The following is a 25,305-nucleotide window of genomic DNA, read 5'->3' as shown; positions in this document are numbered from 1 at the left end:
CCCCGAAATTTTTCATTTCTAATTTAAATACATATGTAAAAAGAACTATTGCATTCCCTTATAATGAATTACATAAATTATATACTTGAAAAAAATATTCGTATTTTGTTGTTTATTTCAAACTAAAAAACACTAGAAAATCATTTAGTGGCTGATTAAAATTTAACGACAATTTATTCCATCGCTAAATGATGACCTTGTGTTTTGTTAAATTTTCTTAGTACCTATTCTTGAATTCTAGTTTAGGGCAGGTTGTCATAAATGGACAAGACCTTCAGGTTCATTTTTCAATTTGAATAGCATACAAATAATAATTTTAGTTGGTTTGAATACCTTAGAGTCAAGGGCATCCAGGACATCTTATTCTGTCTAAATATCGGATGGAATCCAGCTGGAAACCTCTCTTGGAAAATAAGGATCATTGTATAAAGCGGGATCAGTCGAATCGAAGCTCTTACAAGTGGCTGAGCTCCTGTTACGTGTACTCGCACTTCTAGGCGCTTTTCCTTGCTCAAGACCTACCTCATCCCATAAATACAAAAACGTCTAGTATATTGATGGGTTGGTAAGTTTCGGGGACCCGGGACGCCCTTTCCGGAGTACTTGGCCTTTTTAAAGGGGTGTGGCAGCTGACATCACTCCTACCATTGTTTCCGGAATCCATATTGTATTGTTTCTCTCGTAGATGAACCATTTTTCATGTTTTTATTTATTTCTCTTTCTACGTAGATAGCGTAATATTCGATTGCATTTTTCAAGTCCGGTTGCTGAGGGGTTTCATTCGAACGACAATTTTAAACTGATATTTTCATAATGTCCCAAACTTGGCAATTTCTTTAAACGATTTCGTGAGAATTGGAGAATTTTCCTCCTTGTTTTGGAAAACACGCACTGTTTCAAATTTATTTTTTAGGTAAGTTAACAATGCTTTTCAGAAAAAAATTAACATAAAAAACATCATTTTTCGTCATTAATACATTTTTTTATATTTATTTTATTCATATCTTATAATTTCAAGATTTCAACATTATTTTGAATTACGTTATCCGGAAAAATATTTAAAATTTTTTTAAACTTTATCAAACGAAAAAATAAAGTCATCATATAACCCGTAGGTAAACCTAACCGAAAAATGGCAAAAAGGAGGGAAAATTCAAAAGGTGGGGTTGAGATGGGAAGTTAGTGTCCGAGTGGATCGAAGTCATGATAGCTCAAGTGGTAGAGCAGTGGCGTATCTAGCCGAAGATCGTGAGTTCGAATCCCTCTCGTGACACTAATTTTTTTATCTGAACTAAAACCCTTAATTAATTGAAAGAAACTAAACATAACTTTAAACTCTAATAAATTACGCTTTTTCACTGTCTACTCCTGTATTGTTCTAAAATGGAAAAATGACGAATGAATATCTAGTCACAAAAATTATATTTCATCTGCTTTTCTTATGTTTGTTGAAGACAAGAACTATAAAAAGATTGATGTAGGGAGAGAGTGAAAGAGAGAAAGAGAGGAGTGAGGGAGAATGTATTAGAAAAAGAAATAGGTATTGAGATGGAAGAGTGAGAGAGAGAGAAAGAGATACTGAGGTACAGAGAAGGCGATTGAGAGAGAGAAACTACATAAAGATACTTTGAGGATTTATAGGAAATTATCATGCTGAACAAAAAAGTTCTAAATGTACTTCCTCAAATGAAGCCTTCTATGAAAAAATCGCAAAAACCTCTAAAAACCGCGTTTTTTAGATTTTTCAAGAAATACTCCCATATAGTTCCACGTTTCAAAAATACGTATCGAAAAACACCTATTCGAGCACTGAATTTTGTAGTAGAATGAGATAACCGCCCGTTTTTATATTAATCCGTTTGTACTATATTTTCAACTTTGACCAAAAATCGTGGCTCCAGTGCCTATGAGGTGGCGTTGGTCTCATTTTACGTAGACTTTAATTTCCTACAACGTTTAGTTCGAAGTGTTAACACTGAAAAACGTTAAAAAAGTGTGTGTGATTTTTAAGAAAAAAGTGGTAATTATTTTTTTAAAAGAATCATATATCGGCAACGGTTTAAGATAAAAACGTGCGGTTGATTCCATATAAAATTAAATTGCATTTTGATTATATAATTAAAATTCTAAATCTCCTAAAAAAACAATAGGTTTCCAAAAATCTTAGCTACTCAGGAAATTAAAAAACAAATATACTGGTTCAGGCAAGTACAAATCCTGTTGAAAAAGTTTAAAATAGATATAACTCTAAATCATCGTAATGCAACTAATACTGAATTATGGAAAAACTATTTTAAAGAAATAAGAAATTCTGTACTAATTAATTACAACAAAGAATGTGAAGATATTAAAAATTCGCTAACCTCCCCAATGTACCGTGAACTCAATTTTGATTTAGAAAATCATTTTTTAAATGGCAGCCTAACACTAGACTCTACGAGGTGGATTATTAAAATAAGAGTCGATGTGCTAAACGTAAATTATAAATACTTTAAAAAAGATTGTATGTACACTATGTAATAGACAAGAAGAAGAGGACCTATTCGGCTTTCTGGGTGTCTGTCCCGCTTACAGGTTGAAATATTTCAGCGAAGAAACCGTTTCAGGTGAAAAAATGTTAGAGTATATTAACGGCAGAGATCGGACATTATTAAATAATGTAAAGCGGCCAACACCACTCGTAACAAACAATTACAAACCTAAAACTACGATTTTTTATTTTTACTTTCATAGCACAGTATTATCAATGTTAGGGTTTATTATTCTTATGTACTAATTATAATCATTTATTACTATCATTATTATGTATTAAATATTATCATGTACTATTAATCATGTTATTTAAAAATTATCATAGTAGACTTCTCGGACGGTCTGAGACCCTGATATTTGTCTTTATGAAGTAATCATTTATTCATTAAATATTTTAAGGTGATAATTTTTTTCATTTTAATCAGTTTGTATAATTATGTTTGTATGAATTAAAAATAAATATAATAATAAATAAAAAAATATTTTCAACTTCGACCAAAAATCGTGGCTCCAGTGCTTATGAGGTGGCGTTGGTCTCATTTTACGTAGACTTTAATTTCCTACAACTTTAACACTGAAAAACGTAAAAAAAGTGTGTGATTTTTAAGAAAAAAGTGGTAATTGTATTGAAAAAATAATATATCGGCAACTGTTTGAGATAAATTGGTTGTTATCATTCTATTCGAAATTTAATTCACGAATAAATTTTTTTCGATTCGTATTTTGAGACAGGAACCATTTGAGGAGAATTCTTGAAAAATCTGTCTGTTTTTAGAGGTTTTTGAGTTTTTCTCATAGAAGGCTTCACTTGAGGAACTATGTTTATAAAAACTTTTTTATTCAGCATAATGTTTGGTGATTAGTGACCGTTAATCGATATTTATTTAGAAATCGTGAGATGCGGTCTGGTGTGATGTAGGTTTCAGAAAAACATTTTCTTTATCGTACCAACGTTTCGATCTTTATTGAGATCATCTTCAGGGCTCAAAGTGTTTGTCTTCTGTGTAATTGTGTCATTCTAGCGTGTGACTCTCGAAACGACACGCAAGATGATCTCAATAAAGATCGAAACGTTGGCACGATAAAGAAAATGTTTTTCTGAAACCTATATCACACCAGCCCGCATCTCACGATTTCTAAATAAATATTCAGCATAATAATTACCCATAAATCCTCAAAGTATGTTTCATTTGGGCCCACCCTTAGTTTGTATATACTTCATATTATAGAGGCTCTTTACACGTGTTGATTAATTGTTCTTGGATCCGATCCAAAGTGGAAAAACTTGAATCTGTAAAAAAAATATCAAAGTTTAAAAACAAAGACACAAAGATTAATAAAATGCAAAAACAAATTAATCTAAAGCAATTTCCTGGAGCGATTGATGCCGGAATGAAGAGAAAATCATGAGGAATGTGTGGAATGAAGAAAATGGGGGAATGTCTTTTTATGATGAAGTGGTGTAGGGAAATTAAGTTGAGAAAATAATAAAGGACAATTAATTATATTACTTGTTAATTTATAAATAAATACATACTCAAAATAATAGCGCCGCCATTCTAAGGTTATTAAGTATTGGAGATTAGTAATATTAAAAGATCTGTAAATATCTTTATTTTGAAGGATTTATTAACCTGTTAACCTGTTACCTAAATAATATTTTTGACAGAAAAGATAAGGAAACATGTTAGGATTTGAAAATTCAAGATTATAACGGACAAAAAAAAGTTGTTAAAGGATATAAATATTATTGAAATTATGAGTAGTGAGAGATATGAAGCCTAGCAACTTAAAATATTTAATATGGAAGAAATATGGAGTGAGAAAGGTACTTATTGCGCTTGAACATGATTCTTAAGTATTTAAATACAACCGCCATTTAAATCAAGATATTATTAATAGAAATATTGGTAGCAGATTCTTTTCAGTTTCATAAGTTTCTTTTCAGTTCAGTTCAAGAGTTCATAAATCATTTTTGACAATAGTAAAAAAATATCTAGTTGTTAATTTTCAATATTTACGTACATAAAAAATAAACATAAGTTTTCCATTAATATGAGTAAATTTTATAAATGTACTGAAAGATTGTAAGGACTGTGAGTAGTTGAACGAGTAGACGCTCGATGTCGTTAGGGTTTTCTCTGTGGGTGGAAGAAAGGAGCTCTTTCGCTGCCATGCAGTCCTGGTATCCTGGCGCTTCCACATCTCGTCAAAACGGTGACGGACAAGTACCAAGTAGGTGACAGCTGGAAACCCTCCTCCTCCGCCTCCGTTCAACCCTCCACCCCCTGATGCCGCCCCTTTCCTTTACTTGCACCCTTTCTTCGTTGCACTTTGCACTTTTAAAACATATAATTATAAATAAAAGGGATTTATTTAATAAATAAAATTGAACAATATACAAAACAAAGGAAGAAAAATATTTTTTTTAAATGAAATCAATTAGATTTTGTTAAAGTATTCTCAGAAAGTAACATTTTTTGAAACAATTTTAATGCTCTTATTCGTTTTTAATGTAGTTTTTTTATTAATTAAATTTATTTATTAAAACTGGTTTTATTAAACCAACCATTAATTTTACAATAATATTATAGAATAAATAAATGTTTACATTCTAATAAGATTACATTTCATTATTCACTATTCATTTTTAACTACACAAGTTCATATGGCTTTGTTCTTTTTAATTTTCTGACCATGTTTCGGTTATGTAAGAGTTTGGTCGCTTCCACATTCTCGTGCTGGCTGAGCCGAGCCTGGTGTTTGGCGGCAAATCTTTGAATTTCCGCCGTGGCCTCAGGGATCTTAAGATCTCTATGTAAGTCCTTATTCCTTATGTACCATGTTACGTAAGTTTATATTTTGGAATGTTTGTATGATTTTGATATTGCTGTGTTTGGTACAGCCCCATAGTTGAATACCATATGTCCACATAGGCTTTATGACTTGTATTTATATAATAATAGTTTTGTATAGAAAGGTTGGAGCCATGTCCTATCAACCATAGTTGTCTATACCTTAAACCTATTTCTGTCATTTTTTTCATCGCGTGTTCTTTCCATCTCAGCTTGGCATCTAAGGTCATTCCCAGATATTTAGCTGTATCGCTGTATGGTGCAGAAGTTCCATCGATTGTGAGCGAACATGGTCCACTTTTTGTTTGTAATGATTAGATGAACTGATTTATGCTGATTTAGCTTGATTTTTCATTTTTTGTCCATTCGTTTATTTTATTAAATTCATTTTGGAGGATTTTGGTTGAATGGGTGATAGTCGATCCTAATGATATCACCGCAAACTTTACAATTTTTACTTCATCTTTTTTTGGAAAATCACTGGTGTATAACAAGTAAAGAAGTGGACCAAATATGCTACCTTGTGTCACTCCTGCATTTATTGTTTTTAATTTTGAATATTGATCTTGCTTGATTCTAAACAGTTAGGTAGGAAGTGATAATATCACATACTACTTTCTTAGCATACCTTTTAGTTTATTTATGAGTCCTTCGTGCCAGACCTTGTCAAAACTTGTGAGACTTCAAGGAAGATTGCAGAACAAATTTGTTTTTCTTCAAGAGATTTTTCTATCACGTCCGTTACTCGGTGAATTTTGTTTATTGTTGAATGTCTTGTTCGGCATCCAAATTGGTGGTCAGGAATGATTTGGGTTTTATTCGTTTTTTAACAACTTTTCCAAGAGTTTAGACACTGTCGGTAGTAGCGATATTCGACTGTATGATTTGACCTCGTTCGCCGGTTTTCCTTTTTTTTTTTATCATAATGACTTCTGCTTTATATTTATTTTAGTCTGATTGCAGCATGATATAGGTATGTTAGTTTAACTATACCCTTTTTTGGCAATTGTTTTAGTATTTCTCCAGTGATAAGGTCATATCGTGGAGTCTTTTTAGCAGGTAAATTTTTAATAACTTGTGCTACTTTTTTAGCTGAAACTAGCTTTATATTTTCTTCTTGTGGCGTGGTTGTTACTTCCAGCTGAGTAACTAAAGTATTCTCAGAAAGTAACATTTTTTTAAATAATTTTAATCCTCTTTTCGTTTTTAATGCAGTAAGTATGGATTTAAATATTTACTTGTTGTTTGATATTTTCAGATCATTTTGTTCTGGCCTGTCATTGTTTTAGTTTGTCAGGCATCGTAATGGGTTAGATGTCGGGGTGTCGCAATATTCTGCGCTCTTTACGAACTGTTGTATCCACGTTCGGTGCTTTTCTGTGCTTACAGCACTCTGTGTCCTAGTTCATAAAGGAACTTGATTAGTACGGTTTCCGTGCTTGTATCACTTCTAAGAGAAGCACCACAGTTAGTAGGTGTGTTGGTGTTTCCTCTGCTTTGCAGAATCTGAACTTTCCGTGTTGAGCTGTACCAGTGTTCTTTAGAAGCCCATTCATTTGAAGTGTTCTGTTAAGATTCCAGTAGGATTCGCAGTTTTTCCAGTTACTTTTAATTTATTCTGTTATCATCTCTTTCTTTCCAAAGTTTGCTAGAATGTTATTGGATTGTTTGTGTCAAATGTTGAGTTCCACTGTTCCCTTATTTTCTTTTTCTCTTTCTGTCTAAGGTGCTCGTTGATAGTGTGGATTCCTATGCCTCCGAAGGGCTTGCCTGTCAGCTGTATAGCAACCCTTCTTTTTCTTGCAAGGCAACCATTTTTCCATTCCTTCTACTCCCACATGTCCTGGGACCCAGCAAAGGGTGGCTTTGTTGCTGGATGCTGTCCTTGACAATGTTAGGTATTCAAGGAAATTTGAGATGAAAGCTAAAATATGTCAATATGTAGACATATTTAAGATTGTTTTTTGCAATTAATTAAGGTTTTTAGTTGAGATAAAAAAGTCATTGGCACGAGCGGGATTCGAACCCACGATCTTCGGCTAGATACGCCGCTGCTCTACCACTTGAGCTATCATGACCTTGATCCACTCGGGCACCAACTTCCCATCTCAACCGCACCTTTTGAATTTTCCCTCCTTTTTGCCATTTTTTCAATGTCGTGTAATCGGGTTGGATTCTCGACGAATGAAATGGCCACGGAGAGCTTTATTGAAGTATACTTCATTTTTAATCATTAAATTCACTAATTTCGTGATCCGCTTGACCAATTAATATATTAATTAAGGTTTTTAGTTGAGATAAAAAAGTCAATGGCACGAGCGGGATTCGAACCCACGATCTTCGGCTTGATACGCCGCTGCTCCTCCACTTCAGCTATCGTGACCTCGATCCACGCGGACACCAACTTCCCTTGAGATGGGAACTCAACTAAAAACCTTAATTAATTCTAATATATTAATTGGTCAAGCGGACCACGAAATTAGTGAAGGTATATTTTATACGAAACATGTCAGTTTATGTGTGGTGTTAAGTGACCGTTAGTTAATGATTATTTGGGGATCGTGAGATGCGGTCTGATGTGACGTAGGTTTGGAAAAATATTTTCTTTATCGTGCCACGTTTCGATCTTTATTGAGATCATCTTCAGGGCCTGGGATTTATAAACGTAGTTTAAATTATAAAACTTTACATGTAAATTGTAAAAAATGATTTGAAGTATTTGTACTCACTCAAAGTGTTTGTTTTCTGTGTCTCAATGCTGTGTCTCGTGTTTAGAGTACCGGTGAGATATTAATATCTTTGATTGAATCTAAAATTTCTATCGCTGTATAAATTCATTTTTTCACATCTTACATGTATTTATAAACTTTAAACAATGTTTATAAATCCCAGGCCCTTAAGATGTTCTCAATAAGGATCGAAAGTGCATAATTAATGCTGGTTTTGAAAATTTGCTTTATTTTTGCAGTTGCTGGTCATATAAACAAAGGTAAATCCTCAAATATAATTTATGTTATATATTATATTGTATTATCAAAATCATAAATATATGTGCCGACAAACATCAAGTGGTCATCGCCGACCCTCTGCACTTTATGCGAAAATTGAGGTTTTTTTTCCGCGCATGTTTGTTTCTGATTCTCTCATATTTATGGATATAATGGAGATAAATACTTTTAAACGTTATCTTTTATACAAAACATTTCAGTTTATGTGTGGTATTAAGTGACCGTTAGTTAATGATTATTTGGAGATCGTGAGATGCGGTCTGGTGTGACGTAGGTTTGGAAAAACATTTTCATTATCGTACCAACGTTTCAATCTTTATTGAGGTCATTTGCAGAGCCTGGGATTTATAAACGTTTCGATCTTTATTGAGATCATCTGCCCATGTATTTGTTAAATTTAAACAATGTTTGAAAATCCCAGGCCCTGAAGATGATCTCAATAAAGATCGAAACGTTGGCACGATAAAGAAAAAGTTTTTCTGAAACCTACATCTCACCAGACTGCATCTCACGATTTCTAAATAAATATCGATGAACGGTCACTAATCACCACACAAAACAAAATAAAAATTTAAAAAACAATAACAATAAGAAACAAAAACAAGCCATTTCCTTTGTCATCGAGAATCCAACCCGATTACACGACATTTAAAAAATGGCAAAAAGGGAAAATTCAAAATGTGGGGTTGAGATGTGAAGTTAGTCTCCGAGTGGATCGAGGTCACGATAGCTCAAGTGGTAGAGTACGGCGTATTTAGCCGAAGATCGTGGGTTCGAATCCCGCTAGTGACACTGACTTTTTTATCTCAACTAAAAACCTTAATTAATTGAAAGATATTAATTGGTCAAGCGGACCATGAAAACTAGCGAATTTAGAAAACAATGAAGATTGTGCAATGTATGTCTATCAGACCAATGCTTTTTGAAATGATCAAGCTATGTATTTATCATCCCGCAAGGCCGAAAAAGTAAGAATTTCCTAGTAGTTTGTTTTACTTTTTTCTTTTCCTATCGTTATATTTTCAGTTTTCTTTAAAGTCTAGTTAACTACAAATTATGGCTTCAGTAGGATATTCCCTTAAAATAATTAATCAATATCTCTTTTGTTTTATATATATTTTATATTTATACATATATTTTTTTTTTAGTTTTATTGGTTTCGAACAACATGTAAGGAAAATTATTAGATTTGTTTGCTGTCCCCATCAGTTTCATCTTTTATTTTCAAATTTATTTACAGCACTGTTATTAAAATAATGATATTGCGTCTTGTAAAGACTCAAACGAAAGGTTAAAAGTCATAGTCGTACTTTTCTAGGTGGGGAAAAGGGACAACTGCATCATAGTATTCAAAATCGTTGTTAATTCTGGATCTTGGAATCGTTCCCTGTTTAATTTTTCTGTAAGGAAACGGTCGTTTCTTTTCGGTGTACCTGTCAACATATAACATGGGCGTCAATTTCTCCTGTTTAATGTATGGGTTACGAATATATTTTTCTTTTGACCATTCATTTCTCATTATTTTTCTCTCACGCGACTTGACTCTCATGTTAGCTTTTTGTCGAACTCTTTGTTCCTCGTGCGAGTTATAGCTGTTTTTTTTATTTGTATAATCAGCCAACAATTTATACTTTGAAGGTTTGATGGAGGTAGTTTCCGGTTTTGAACATTCCGAGGCCTCGGCGTTTTCAGTTGGTTGATTGCCTTCCAGGTCGCCCTTTGACAACGTTTGGTTTCTGTGATCTGTAGGGATATTTCCAGTAGGTTCCAAATCAGCCAGGAGAAGTTTCGGCGGTTTAAACGACTTATATTCTTCCTCGGTTTGAATTTGCTCAACACACGGAGTTGTACTTGAATGCGGGCGAACTTTTCTTGGGGTTACAACCTGTGGAACGTTACACCCACTTTGTTTGAATTTACTGTTCTCATCATTGCACAAATTCACTTCTTGACGTGGTTTTTCATTTGATAAATCCATCAGCCTTTGCTTTTGAACCATGTACAATAACTTGGCAATGTCAAAACCATTGGATCTTTTTAAAATTCGAGAGTTTGACGCTTGATCGGGACGTGCTCCTGAGTGTTGGGCAACTATTCTTCTGGAATGGATACGTGGTATAAAGATGCGTTCCAATTCCTTATTATTCTCCTGTTCGTAGTAGCTATCAGAGTCCAATGACCTAGGAAGGTAGTTCTTATTTTCAACCCATTTTAAATCCCTTCCATGCCCTTTAAAAAGAAAATATTTAGATCTATTTTAAAATAGAACAAAAGGAAATATTATAGAGTTCACCTAAACCACAAATACTTTCTAGGAACAACAAAATCACAAGCCAAATCTTCCCATCCGGCACAACAATGTACGACAATGAAAAACAACGCATTACTAAAATAAAAAATCTAACGAATAACACATGTTTATTTTAAAATATTAATCTGTAGTCTAAGTAGTGATAATCAAAATGATATATCCTAAAGGAGGCTGGCCCATCTTGAGAAAGGAACTTGGTTGGTTCGTCCGCGTTGCTGGAGTGGTGATTGCCTGTGGTTAACTAAAGTTTTCACTTGTGTCAATAATGCTTCCGATTTCCAAGAAACAGGCAATGAACTTGCAGCACCCCTTGCAGCATAAACTGGGGCACAACCTGATTGACAGTCAGAAGACTCATCGTCGAGGGCTCAATTTTTTCCTTTACACTTTTCTCAGCGAGGCTTGTGCCACACGGCACTACTATGTGTAATAAATTTTCAGTCAAATTAAAATATTGAGGGATGGTAACGGATTTGGATACGCAGGATAATAACAGATCGTATTGGTATGGTAGAAAAGGATGCTAGGAAGTGGGGTTTGCACTCCCCAGGCACTGCAGCCTTCTAGCTTATTGTATCTTCCTAGTTCCTTAGTTCAGTGCAATAGACTCAATCCTTCTTCTTAGAAGTATCCGGTCATTGACTGCCGCTACTGCAATTTGATTTCCTAAGTTTTTTCCGTACGTTAGGTTAAACCTCTATTGATCTGTTGTTTCGCATTCGAAGATGATATGAGTGGCTGTTTCTTCCACCTCATTACATAATCTGCAAATGGGATCATCGTTGTATATACCCATGTTGTGTAGTTGTTTTCTCAGATGCCAGTGATTGGTTAGTAGTCCAACCACTACTCTGAGTTTGGCCCTCTCCAATTGCAGCAGTGCTTTTACCAGTCTCGGTGGGGGTTGTTTCAAGTTTACTATGTCTAGCACCGCTAGAGTTTATTCACTTCTCCTTTTGTTTTGCTTGGTTCCATTCTGCGATGGAGGATTCTATATTTCTTCTTGTTATCCCAAGAATAGGTTCAGGGCATATGTATGGTCTTGCAGATCCTCCTCTGGCCAGTCTGTCTGCTTTCTCGTTACTCAAAATTCCCCTGTGCCCTGGCACCCAAGATATCATCAGGTTGTTGTGTTTCCCCAGGTTTTGGAGATTTTGGATGCATTCACTGACTAATTTTGATGTGATTCTTTTACGTGCTGATGCTTTAATGGCTTCTTGGCTATCTGATCGTATGAGGAATTTTTGTCAGTGTAACCGCTTTTAAGATTTTCCAGTGCACAAGCATTGATGGCATGTATTTCTGCTTGAAAGACCGAAGTGTACTTCCCTAATGAGTTTGATTGCTCATGTTTTGGGCTTGTACAGAAAACGCCTGATCCAGTTCCTTCGTTTGTTTTGGAGCCATCTGTATACGATATCATTGTATCTGATGCTCTTTTGTGTTCTTCCTCTTCTTTATAGTCCATTGAGATTTTATAGGAAGTTGTGAAGATTGTTTCCGGGATCATGTAATCCGTCCCCATTTCTAATAATGGGTGTCTGATTTTGTTGATTATGGTTGTATGCCCGAATTGTTTAGTTCCTTTCCAATTTACTTGTTTCTGGAGCCTAAGTGAGCTTTTATATATTTTTATAATATTTACAGTGGATGTAGGTTTAGCAAAGTTTCTAATGCGTTTGTAGGGGTTGTTCTCATTGCCCCTGTGATACATAGGTTTGCTAGTCTTTGTATACTGCCCAATGTTTGGGTAGCTACTTTTTGTTGAGCTTTGTTCAACCAACAGATCGTATTGCTATGAATGAGAATATTTACCGTGCAGCGAGGATTACTAATATCATGTATGATTTACATATTAGGCAATAGAACTGCTGGAGGAATTTTTTATGATTTCTCAGCAAAGCATGTGTCACCTTAAGTCCGTTGTTTGTTAAAATGCAGTCAAATTAAAAAATTGAATTATGGATTAGCATAGCTAAAAGGTCAAGAAATTAGAGTTTGTATTGAGATACGTAGGCATATTGAGTGTGCAGCGAGCTTTCCATAAAACACTCGTATTGATAGGATTGTAATGATTTTGTGAACTACTTGGCATATTCTGTTCACAAAAGGCCTGCGGTGGACTTTCTTGAGTTTCCTTAGCTAAGCCTCAAGTCTTTTGATTATTAAAGCTAGGATAAAAGGTCCTGATCATCGTCGACAGAAGGAGCTGCAAAGGTACAATGAGTGGCGAGCCAAATGAATACACGATAGTTAAATAAGATAATGACAAAACGTCTGCCAGACATGATTGAAGGCTCAAGTAAGAAGTTTATGATAGGATGTTCGTGAGAAATATTAAGAATGACACTAAAGCTGGTTCTGTTGTGTAGTGATCAAATTTCTACCAATAGTCACCATTGCTTCAACAATGCTTCTGACTTTCAAAAAGGAGGGGGCTCAATCAGCTTAAGTCAGAATTGTTCGCGAGATTTCATCATTGTTGGTGCAAACCACGGGCAACAGGGTTTTCTCAGGTTCCGCAGCCGACGTGGGTGACATTTTCCCGACGCCTAATGCTCAATACTACATCAATCTTCCCACATGTTCAATTGCCAAAATTACACCGGACTCAGGATCATCACAAAACCCTTGTTCCAAGTGTTGACCACAACAGATCACTGAACACTTCGTTCACAGGGGTTTTTCGATGAACATGCTGCAAAGAACACGCCATCTCCGATTCAAGGGCAGACCGTCCCCACCATTGCGTGGAGCAATGTGTTTTTAACTAAAGTTTTCACTAGATGACACCAACGCTTTAAAAATATTTCCTCCTTCCAATGAACTGGCTGCATAAGCAGGGATCCAACCTGCTTAGAGCAGACTGGTCATCATCATTTTCAGGTGACACGTCTGACAGACCAACCCAGCGAGAACAGACAGGTCAAAATGATCGTTACGAACAAAATTCAGCTTCATCACTCCACAGACCACATGAAACTTGATTCTTCTTCTAGTTTTAAATTTCGGAAGGCTGCTACACTTTCAAACACAACTTCAGAAAGTTGCTCTAATGACGAGAGAGTGACTTTATTTATAGGTTTGTAATTAAAAACCCGTGAAGGTGATTCATGGCCTGTAGACGTTTATTGTCGTATTTCGATAGTAGTGTATCCCATGCTCGGTTATATTCGTCTTCTGTAAAAGGGACAAATGCGATGCTTTGAAGTGCTGAGCCCTTGAGTGAAGTTCTGAGGTAATGATACTTTTACATAGTGTCCAGTCCCTTTTTATTGTGTACAACTCCCAGAAAAGTGTCCTTAAAAGTGGGCCACTGTGCTAATTCACCATTGAAAATTGGTAAATTTATTGGGGGATAATTGGAATGAGAGCTAGTCGATGCACAGCAATGATTGGTAGTTTGTGCAATCTTTGCATCATGTGCGGTTATTTGGGAAGTCGTATGTGGGGTTGAAAAGGCCAAAGCTTCATAATATACTTTTCTTGTGGAACTACTCATATTCTCCAAATTACAAGTGTCTCTGTTCAACAATTTCCCATAACGTATGGCTTCAGATATCTTTTCCATACATTTTTCAAATGTACTATCAAGGCGGGAAATACGGGCTGTAAAAATCGAACTTTCGTCTAAAGCTTCAGGGACTGTCTTGATTTTGAAACCCAAGTCTCTTGTTTCTTTAATGTCATCACACAGCCCTTCAACTTCGTTCGCACACTCTTCAAATCGGATCTCCAGCTCCTTCATAGAGATCGGCATGATTGGTGAAGTTATGGAAATTTAAAATTGAAAAATAAATGAGATGCAATGAACTACAATCCGGCCCGGAGGACCATTAAATGTGCGAGCAAGGGCGACTCAACTCAATTGACGATAATCCCTCACTCTCCGAAATTCTAAATTTCTCTAGAATCCGCTAAATATCAAATTTTTCAAGTCACACAATAAAAAAATTACAAATAAGCAGGTGGCGCAATAAAACCTCAGGGAGGAAATTGTTAGTTTGTCAATAGATCTCTCACTCAGAAATCAACACACAAAATTATTTGGTCTCAAAACATTCAGAGCCCATGTGCATGGGCTTCAGAAAAAAATATTATCAGCTCGAAATCGCAAAATTAAATAATTTAGGTACACAATTTGAGTCACCTTTTACAGCTCCCAGGACATGTAAGAGTAGAGGAAAACGAAGAAGGAAAATGCACTTGGAAGATCATATGAGCTTATAGCTCACCCCAGTTTTCTGTTGTTTTGCTGTGGAAGTACTTAGTTTCCTAACTAGTAGCACTTATTACCCAATTTTAACTTCTGTCTCCTTAAAAATTGAATGTACATCTTTTTCAATGCTAAAGATCAGGGCTTAGGGTTCTTTTTTGTTATTTTCTCATGAATAGTACCTAACCTTAGAAAATAAGAAAATGAGACATCGGAGCAATGCAGCCAGATGTTTCCGTGCACGTATGTCTCTGTACTCGATTTTTCCCGTGCTTTTAAATGATTCACTCCTATAAAGTAATCTAATAGATAAGCAAAAAACTATTCTATAGTTTCTCTTAACAATATTTCGAAAAATTTTATGTTAATTATAGTGTCAGTTCAAAGTTTCTGCTAAATGACTAATCGCCCGTGTACAATAGTGTATTGTGCTTGTTGGTTCGCATTGTTTCCTTGTGTATAATGCAATTTAATAATAAACATATCACTAAACTAATTCTAAAAGAAGTGTCGTACAAGGTATCGACTCACGTAGGTGCGGGGATTATTAGATGATGCGAGGTGCTGCGCATGCAGGCTTGAGCACAGGGAAACAACTCAAGTTGAATGCGCAACTTACACAAACCATGAACCTGAATATCAGGATCGTAGGACTTCGGAGAAGCGATTCGGACGGAGTAAAATACATTCTCGAGTTAATCATAAATCTGCAGGCGGGGGAAATTTAAAAAAATATATATGCGTATGCAAGGAAAATTTAGTGGGTTAATCTAAAGAATGTCATAATGAACATCTGTACTTTATAACTTTTTTCTGTTTTACTGAACGGGCATAAGAAATAAAACCGGGAAAATTAAAATTATCGACGAAGACGCAAAACCGTAAAACTCGTTTTTTTTTTAGTTTTATCGTCTGGTAACTTTAAAAACACCCTTGAGTAATTTCAATAAAATCATCAATATGTCATCAGATTTTTATCCAAATTTACCTAGTTGACACTTGCAACTAGCGATTTGTGAGCAGCGGCTTCGATAAAAACATCGATCTCAATGATCGCAAGTTCCAAAAATGTGAATTATGATAGTGTGGTGATGGATACAAAACGTGGGGGTTTTTTGTTCTCTCCAACACACTTCTGTTTTATTTCACTTTCAGCTTAATCTTCTTTCTATGTTCCGGTGGTTTGAATTTTTTAACTTGTGTCATTTTTAAGTTTAAAATTTGTTTGAGTGATGGTTTTGTAATACAAATTCGGCTAGAAACATAGCATTGTCGGAAGCGTGTGTGGCCAGGGTGCTTCATATTCCCAGAACAACTGTCCATTGCTACCAAATTACTGGAGGTTACCGAAGAAGGCATGGATCAGGTCGCCATCGTGTCACATTTCAGAAAGATGATCCTTTAATTTTTTCTGGGGCGTAGATGGCCTCAACGGTTAGGCGTTGACACCGCGCTCATCACTGTAAGGTGAAGGTCCCGGGATCGAATCCAGCGGCCCTGCATTCGAACCCGACATACTTACAAGTGTTGTTTTTTTTCAAAAACACCGGCAGCCTGAGTGTTTATATGACCTCTGCAGTTGCGGACCCTCGTTAAAAAATTAATTAATTAATTTAATTTTTTAGAATATACTCCGTAATTGATATTTTGCCGTTGTTGAGATCAAGCATCGACTTCAACACGATAAAAATGTCAGTTTATTCACTGTACGAAGACTTTCAGAAGCTGCATTAAGTGCGAGAAGGCCTGCCACTGGTCCAGAACTTCTGAAAAAGCACAGAAAAGCTCGGTTAAGTTGCGAAAGAAACCACATCAATTGATATAACCAAATTGGACTTAAATAGTGTTTTCGGATGAGTCAAGGTTTTGTTTGAGTCATCTGACGGCGAGAGAGGATTAGGAGAACAACAGTAGCGTGAGATATCCCCGCAACATTTTCACTCCGGAGAAGCTATGGAGGTGGTGGTTTTGGGTTTATGGTTTTGGCAGGCATTTGTATGGAAGATCGCCCAAAATTGTTCTTCATAGAGGGTCCCTCACAGCTGCCAGATACATTGAAGTTATCAGAAGAAGTTGTGCCGTATATGCCACTAATTGGTGACGGTTTTATTTTTATACATAACAATACAAGGCCCCACATAGCTAGAACTATCGATCACTCTCACCCTTGAAGATGTATGAAAAGTCCTCCTAGCAACTGTTGTAGAGCATAAAATTTGCGAAAACGATGGTTCAAAATTTATGCATTCTGGAAAATCGTGAGAGAGAGTAATTGGATTTTTCCATGAGCACGTAAAAAACACCACGGTTTTAGTCCAAAAATTACGAATAACTCGAAAACGGTTGAGAAATCAGGATAAGTGGAAGGTGTCCAGTTAAAAGCTGATTAAAATTTCTTATCGCTGGTTATAGGGCGCCGCTCCAAGGACGATTTCCTGTTTCACAGCTCAATTGAAGTTTTCGTAAAAAGTGTAAAAATTGACTTGTTCCCGAAATTTGGGATTTACTGTTGAATGACTGAAGTTAGGAAAACATTTAAAAACCATTTTATTCATCGTGATATTTACTAAAAAACGAGATCCAGCTCCCGCCTGTGTCTTAAAAGGCTGAGAAAATATCCATTTCCAAAGTTGCCATGTTTTCGTACAAAAACGAGTATTTTTATTTTATTTTTTTATTTATTTTTTTTTTAAATGGGTAGTGTGAATTTGACAAAAGTCTATTTTGGACATATTTAATTTGAAAGGTCCTCGCTGTAATAAAATCCAATATAAACTGAAAAACATTTTCTTTATCGTGTCAACGTTTCGATCCTTACTGAGAACATCTTCAGGGCCTGGGATTTATAAACATTGTTTAAATTACACAAATACCTGTAAGATGTGAAAAAATGAATTTATACAACGATAAAACTTTTAGATTCAATCAAAGATATTAATATCTCACTGGCACTCTCAACACGACACACAGCAATGACACACAGAAAACAAACACTTTAAGTGAGTACAAATACTTCAATTGAATCTATAATTTCTATCATTTTATAAATTCATTTTTTACATCTTACATGTATTTTTATAATTTAAACAACGTTTATAAATCCCAGGCCCTGAAGATGATCTCAATAAAGATCGAAACGTTTATAAATCCTAAACCCTGAAGATGATCTCAATAAAGATCGAAACGTTTATAAATCCCAGGCCCTGAAGATGATCTCAACAAAGATCGAAACGTTTATAATTCCCAGGCCCTGAATATGATCTCAATAAAGATCGAAACATTTATAAATCCCAGGCCCTGAAGATGACCTCAATAAAGATCGAAACGTTGGCACGATAAAGAAAATATTTTTCCAAACCTACGTCACATCAGACCGCATCTCACGATCTCCAAATAATCATTAACTAACAGTCACTTAACACCACACATAAACTGACATGTTTCGTATAAAATATACCTTCACTAATTTCGTGGTCCGCTTGACCAATTAATATATTACAATTAATTAAGGTTTTTAGTTGAGTTCCCATCTCAAGGGAAGTTGGTGTCCGCGTGGATCCAGGTCACGATAGCTGAAGTGGAGGAGCAGCGGCGTATCAAGCCGAAGATCGTGGGTTCGAATCCCGCTCGTGCCACTGACTTTTTTATCTCAACTAAAAACCTTAATTAATATATTAATTGGTCAAGCGGATCACGAAATTAGTGAATTTAATGATTAAAAATGAAGTATACTTCAATAAAGCTCTCCGTGGCCATTTCATTCGTCGAGAATTCAACCCGATTACACGACATTGAAAAATGGCAAAAAGGAGGGAAAATTCAAAAGGTGCGGTTGAGATGGGAAGTTGGTGCCCGAGTGGATCAAGGTCATGATAGCTCAAGTGGTAGAGCAGCGGCGTAACAAGCCGAAGATCGTGGGTTCGAATCCCGCTCGTGCCATTGACTTTTTTATCTCAAAACTACTACTAAAAACCTTAATTAATTGTAATAAAATATAACGTTTAAAAGTATTTATAATCCATAAATATGAGAGGTCAGAGACAAACATGCACGGAAAAAACATACAATTTTCGTGTAAAGGGCAGAGGGCAGAGGTCGGCGATGACCTTTTGATATTTGTCGTCCCATATATTTATGATTTAAATAATACAATATATCCATAAATTATATTGAAGGATTTACCTTTGTTTATATGGCCAGCACCTGCAAAAATAAATCAAATTTTCAAAACCTGCTTTAATTTTGTAGTAATTAGGTTAAAGTTGCCTTGCTGACAAACGTGTCACGTTAAAGCAACAGCCGTGCATCTCGGCACTGCCCCATCCGATTTTTGCTTGATTATGAACAAATTACTTCTTACTCATTATTCTTACTTCTTAAATAATGCAAAATTAAATGTTTGTATATTTCATTTTTAATTTCACAGACTTGGAAAAAAAATGAATAAAGTGATTATCCAATTTTTCAAAATACGTCAGTTTTTTAATTCCATGACGCAATAATGTCTCCATGGTTGGGTGGGAGAACACACGACCCGCCTTCAAGTGTCACCAATAACCAAGCGGCTTGTTACCTGTTTAGTTTACAGTTTTTACCTTTTTTCAGTTGACTTAGAAATTAATGGTCTTTTCTCCAGTAATTTTACTTTGTACGTGAAAAAAACCGGCGAAAGGATCAGCTCTGTCCAATTTCCACGATGGGGGCACACGTTTCACGTACCGATTTCGAGTGGGTCTACACCGAAGAGCCCCACGCCTCCAGAAGGAAAGAAATTCTCGGTATGGTTGTTTTTATCACCTTAACGGATTAACTTATACATAACTTGTATGTTGTATATAATGAACTTGTATATAATGACCTGGAATTACATAATTCTACACGCTAGACATATTGTGCAATGAATTTCAACAGAAAACATCGCACTTCAAAGTTGAAAGCAAAGGTCACATTTTCCTTAGTCATAAATGTTTCATTCATCCAGTCCGTTTATTTCTAATTTTACCTCTTTCTAATATAGAGTTATGTTGTAAATTGCTTCTACCAAAAATCAGCTGTGTTAAGGTCATAAAAATCCTGTAGAGAAAGTTATAAAACTAGTGTACTATAAAGGATTATGGACGTGTTAGGCTAGAATTACAGCGGATCTTATAGTATCAAAATGATCAGAAAAGGTCATGACTAGCCCAGAACTTAGTGGTCATATTGTAAAATACTTCTGAATACAGTAGAATCTTTCAAAACAGGTTTGGTTTTGTTAAAGAAAAAATTCCTGTCTTCCAGGGGGGTAAAGGTTAAAAAGAGTTTTCTTTATGACTAATATTGGTCTATTGTGCAATGTCCTTTATTATCTAGAGCTCAACGGCTTGATGCCTCTTTCAGACTAGGCAGTTGATTCGACTAGTTCAACGGACGGCTGTCATGGTAGCAAATGATTAGGAATGAACCCCCCCCCCCCAATCAAACGCAGTCAATGTCGGCGCAGTCAGCTTGTTGGCGCAGGCTGGTAGTCACCAATCGCGTTCTCATCTCAACTCAAACGACAACTCAGTATTTTTGACGTGAATTGTGAGGAGTATAGAAACAAAATTACAAGGAGTGAAGCGTCGAGGGAAGTGTGCAGTATTTGTGAGAAAGCACTAATTTCCGATTTTGATTTAAGAAAAATTAAAATGAACCCTCCTTTTTATATATATTATGCAGGGTGGGCGACCAAGACCCGAGGGGTTAAATGCCTGGGTAGACTCGTACCACATTCCTAAAAGGTCCAGGACTTAGTCGGCTCACATGTCCTGCATAAATCTCTTGGTCCTGTTCACAAACCCCAAAATTTTGGACCGTTTAATCTCGAGGAGTTGGTAATGTCCTCTCCTTCACAGATTTCAAATCTAGACCTAACATACTTATCACATTCTGCGAGGTAGTGCCTTGCCTTTTTTTCTTTTATTTCGCAAAAACGGCAAAAGGGATCTGGTAGCATACCCATTACAAAAAGGTGTCTTCTCAGTGGGCACTGGCCCGTCAGCATACCTATCAGCCTCCTAATTCCCTTCCTTGATTTCGATTCTGCTGGTTTGATCGCCTTAACAAACTCTTTCGATTGCCTGTATTCAGGGGATAAATTCCACTCCCTAAGGAATTGTTTCATGCCCCAGTTATTAATACTCTCTTTCGCTGTGCTCATAGAGTGTTAGTCACTGTTCTAGATAGACTAGGTGTATCCTGTTGAAGGAGGGCAAGGAATATTCCATCCACCCCAGCTGTTTTTCTTGAAGGAATGTGCCACTCATTTGTAGGCCTCCCAAGAAATTACCTCATTAGCTTTATCCCAGTTTGGTGTTGGTAGTTCAACCTTTGCTGGAATAGTGGAAGAGTCTGACCTGGGGAAATGAATTCTAGCCATCAGGTTCAGGGTCTCCTTACAGAATGTGGTGTACACCTCATTACCATCCTGTAATAAACCTAAAGTATTAATATAATCTTTTTCCAGAAGTTTAAAAATACGAGAACTTTCCTTAATAGTTTCTGTTTCCAAACAATAGTTCCTCCAGGCTTTACGCTGAGTTTTCCTTAACTCTTTTTTATAATCTTTCTTCATGTAGAAATAATCCCTCCAGTACAGTTCAGAGTTCCACTGTAGGGCTTTTTTATGTAATGCTTTGACCCTTTTCCTTAAACTAGCCAGATCTTTATTCCACGAGTGATGTCGATTCTGACATAGTATTTTTTCAGGACACGCTTCTACATACGCAGAATTTATGACCTGTATAATGTTATTAGCAACCTGCTCCAGCTCTGTAACATTAGTAGGAGTAGTATGCAACCTGTAATATTATTAATAGTATTAATATAGGTTTCCCAATTCATTAGTTTTGGATTCCTAAACCTTATTTTGTTAACTTCTCCTGAGATTTTAAAATCAATGATACAATGATCTGAGGAGATCTTACCTGGTGTCACCTTCCATTCCGTTACCCTTTTTTAAACCGGGATAGTGTGTACGCAGTCCTCTTTATTTCTTTTCTTCTTGCAGAAAAGCAATCACAAGGAGTTCTGCTTCCTCAGATTTTAACATCGTTCTGACTTCCATTTGGGAAGAAAAGTTGATTCCACAAGTTGCCTGGTGTGTAATCTGCCAAGAAAAGTTTTCACAGGCCTGTCAACCGGGCAACTTAGTTGAATCATCGAAGCCAACATGTCTGAAAGAGGCTTATATCTTATCAGATCCTAAAGTTTTGCTAAGGGCTCTCATGCCTATCCTTCAGGTCTTGGCTTTTTCTTGCCCAGATATAAGAACCTCAGCCTACATAGGGCTTTGCACAAACAGAAGATATGTCCTAGTGTTTCTTCGTCTTCCTGACAATATCTGCCCACTCTTGTTTTGGTAGCTCCCCCATAAGCTTCCGGAGTCTGTAGTGTTCACTCAGAAGTTCTTATATCTTCCTAGTCCTAGGATGTCCTATTTTTAATGCTGTTAGTTTCTGCAATGGTCCTTTGATGATTTTTTCACATGCTTGTTTCCTGGAATATAGTCACGTTGAACTGAGGATTTGTTGTCATTTATATGTTAGGATATACTATCTGATAGAATAGTTTTAGCTATAAGTTCCCTCAAATATATAATTCATATTACAGCTATTTTGTTTTATTTTTTAGAAAAATATCCACAGATAAAAAAACTGTTTGGATATGACCCAAAGTTTAAATGGATAGTGACTTTAATGGTTTTAACACAGTTTGTAATGATGTACCTATTGAAAGATCAGTCATGGCCTGTGATATTAATAGCATCTTATTGCTTTGGAGGGGTAATCAATCATTCATTAATGTTAGGTAAGTAATAAATTTTGCTTAATCTAGTTGAATTTTTTTTTGATACAAAGAAAAATTCGAGTTTTATTCTAAGAAAATAATATTTGATGTAAATTCATTGTTTCGTTTTACAGCAATCCACGAAATAGCGCATAATCTTGCTTTTGGACATGCGAGACCAATGGCAAATAGAATGCTCGGCTTGTTTGCAAATCTTCCGATCGGACTTCCATTTTCAGTGACTTTTAAATATTATCACCTTGAACACCATAGGGTAATGATTTTATGATGTAAATTTCTACATTTTTTGCAAAGTTAGTTTGAAAATTTTAAATGGCAGTTCATCATAAAATGAACACCTTAAAAAAGTTAAGCAATGAAAGTGTTGGCCTATAGGGTTCGGATCATGGTATTTTTTCTTGGTGGTTTGGGGGTTATGAACATTTAATTTGGTTGTTGATCATTTTAGTCAGCCTGTTTCCACTTAGTTGTTCCATATTTCAATAAGTCTCAAGTTACTAGCTTTTTGAGTATGAGAATTTTCCTTTAATAAATATTTGACTGTCTTTTTTTCTTTAGACTATTCTGTCATTGTGTTTCCACACCCTCTATGTTTCGGATTTTTTTTTACACAAAATTAGTAAAATAAAACATAAGTGAATGGAATTTGAATGTTTTTACCTTTTAAAGTAATAAATGTATGGCTAACCGATAGAGTATCTATAAAAAAATATTATAAATTTAAAATTGTATATATATTTTGGTTGTTTTCAGTATCAAGGTGATGAAAAATTAGATACAGACATTCCAACATACCTCGAGGCAAAGCTTTTCTGTACAACTTTTGGAAAGTTCATTTGGCTTTGCTTTCAGCCTCTGTTCTATGCTTTTCGCCCAGTTGTCACATACCCGAAACCACCGACTTTGTTAGAAATCGTCAACGTCATTATCCAGTTATCTTTTAACTTTTTTATCTGGCACATGTGTGGTTAGTATTCACAAATTGCATGAATCGAATTGCATTCTATTTGGAGAATTGTTTCAGGCGGGAAGATCCTTTTTTACATGCTGGGCGGTTCTATGATGGCCATGGGGCTACATCCCGTAGCTGGTCATTTTATATCGGAACACTACATGTTCAGAAAAGGATTTGAAACATATTCTTATTATGGATGTCTTAATAAGATAACATTTAATGTTGGCTATCACAACGAACATCACGATTTCCCTGCTGTTCCTGGTTCAAGGTTACCAGAGGTAAATCACAATCACAATGTATACAAAATTTGTTTTTTTTTATGTTAATTATACTTCTAGGTGAAAAAAATAGCCCCTGAGTATTATGATAATTTGCCTCAACACCATTCTTGGACATCAGTATTGTACGATTTCGTTATGGACCCTGATGTAGGGCCCTATGCTAGAATGAAAAGGAAACATCGTGGCCTTAAATCGTAAACAGTATTAATGTAGTTCTACAAATAAATTATTTTGTTAGACATTTAAACTATTCTCTTATGATTACCAAACGTTTCAAGTTTATTCAATGTTATGTCAAATATTTTTATTTGAACTTTTTTTATAAATGTATATTTTAAGATTCAAATATTTTGCTTTGCTCTCGCATTTGTTTTTCAACGCTTCTGTGAACTCTACTGAATCAACATTCATAAATTTTCTAAACTAAAAAAGATACTTTTATTGCAAAGCCACTAACCCTAGTCGTAATGGTACATTCTACTATTATTCTATTAATAAAAGAACTGAAGTTATGAAATTTGTGATCATCTTTTGGAAATAATTATTTATATATTGTGTATTGTATATACTTAAATTATTATGACGAGTCAATAAAAAATATTGTTTTCAATTTCCTATTTACTTTTATCACCCTTTTAATCTTTCCAATGTTATTGCTTTAATTACATAATTAGTAAATAAGATATAATAATATACTATACTGATCCTAAATCAATGAAGGAACCGGATCAGGCGGCATTTTTGTACAAGCCCAAAACGTGGGGTCACACATAGATTTTTTTTTTTTTTTTTTTTTTTTTTTTTTTTTTTTTTTTTTTTTTTTTTAACTGATGTGAGAACTATTTAAAAAAACTCTATTTTGATTTGTGAAACAAATAAAATAATCAATTTAAATTAGGAAAATTCCCATTTAGATTGGATCTAGGGAAGTGAGGACCTGTCTTGCGTACCCATTCAATTTTCCTTACCTGAGATTTAATGAAAATTTTGGCATAAAAGAAAATCTGAATGGATAATTTAAAAATTTAATGTCAAAATAAAATTGTTTTTATATACTTTTAAAAGAAAAGGTTTATTTGTTTTACAGAAAATTAATTTTATTTTTTACTTAAATGTTATTCTAGTTTAGGGTTTATAATACACTTTTGCAAACATCAATTTATTTTAATTGTTTAAGGTTTTATTTATGTAATTAATTAGCACCTCTGATACCTTGTGTTCCCAAAGGAAACAGAGGTTGGGCCCAACCTTATCTCAAAATACTAACCAATGTGACAAAAATAAAATTAGTAGCAGAGCGTGGTTTGTTAGTTG

General features: G+C 35.2%; 2 protein-coding genes and 1 non-coding gene across 3 annotated transcripts; 2 read left to right on the top strand and 1 right to left on the bottom strand.

The window, feature by feature from the left end:
• Positions 1 to 9,548: 9,548 nt before the first annotated feature.
• LOC106668069 lies at positions 9,549 to 10,787 on the bottom strand. Its single transcript, XM_014396492.1, has 2 exons — positions 10,689 to 10,787; positions 9,549 to 10,624 (listed from the first exon to the last, which is right to left on the bottom strand). Exons 1-2 carry the CDS (start codon positions 10,777 to 10,779, stop codon positions 9,687 to 9,689), a joined length of 1,029 nt encoding a protein of 342 aa, XP_014251978.1. The 5' UTR covers positions 10,780 to 10,787; the 3' UTR covers positions 9,549 to 9,686.
• An 8,001-nt stretch (positions 10,788 to 18,788) lies between these two features.
• Positions 18,789 to 18,861, top strand: Trnav-aac. The gene has a single exon. It is a non-coding gene; the product is annotated as a tRNA-Val (tRNA).
• A 591-nt stretch (positions 18,862 to 19,452) lies between these two features.
• Positions 19,453 to 24,238, top strand: LOC106668058 (sphingolipid delta(4)-desaturase DES1). Its single transcript, XM_014396475.2, has 6 exons — positions 19,453 to 19,700; positions 22,576 to 22,752; positions 22,866 to 23,005; positions 23,506 to 23,719; positions 23,777 to 23,988; positions 24,049 to 24,238. The coding sequence occupies exons 1-6, from the start codon at positions 19,619 to 19,621 to the stop codon at positions 24,187 to 24,189; spliced, it is 966 nt and encodes a 321-aa protein (XP_014251961.1). The 5' UTR covers positions 19,453 to 19,618; the 3' UTR covers positions 24,190 to 24,238.
• The last annotated feature ends 1,067 nt before the right edge of the window (positions 24,239 to 25,305 follow it).

Source organism: Cimex lectularius, unplaced genomic scaffold (genome assembly GCF_000648675.2).
Source record: "Cimex lectularius strain Harlan isolate CLEC.00 unplaced genomic scaffold, Clec_2.1 scaffold108, whole genome shotgun sequence".
Lineage (NCBI taxonomy): Eukaryota > Metazoa > Arthropoda > Insecta > Hemiptera > Cimicidae > Cimex > Cimex lectularius.
This window is presented reverse-complemented; position numbering and strand designations above follow the sequence as displayed.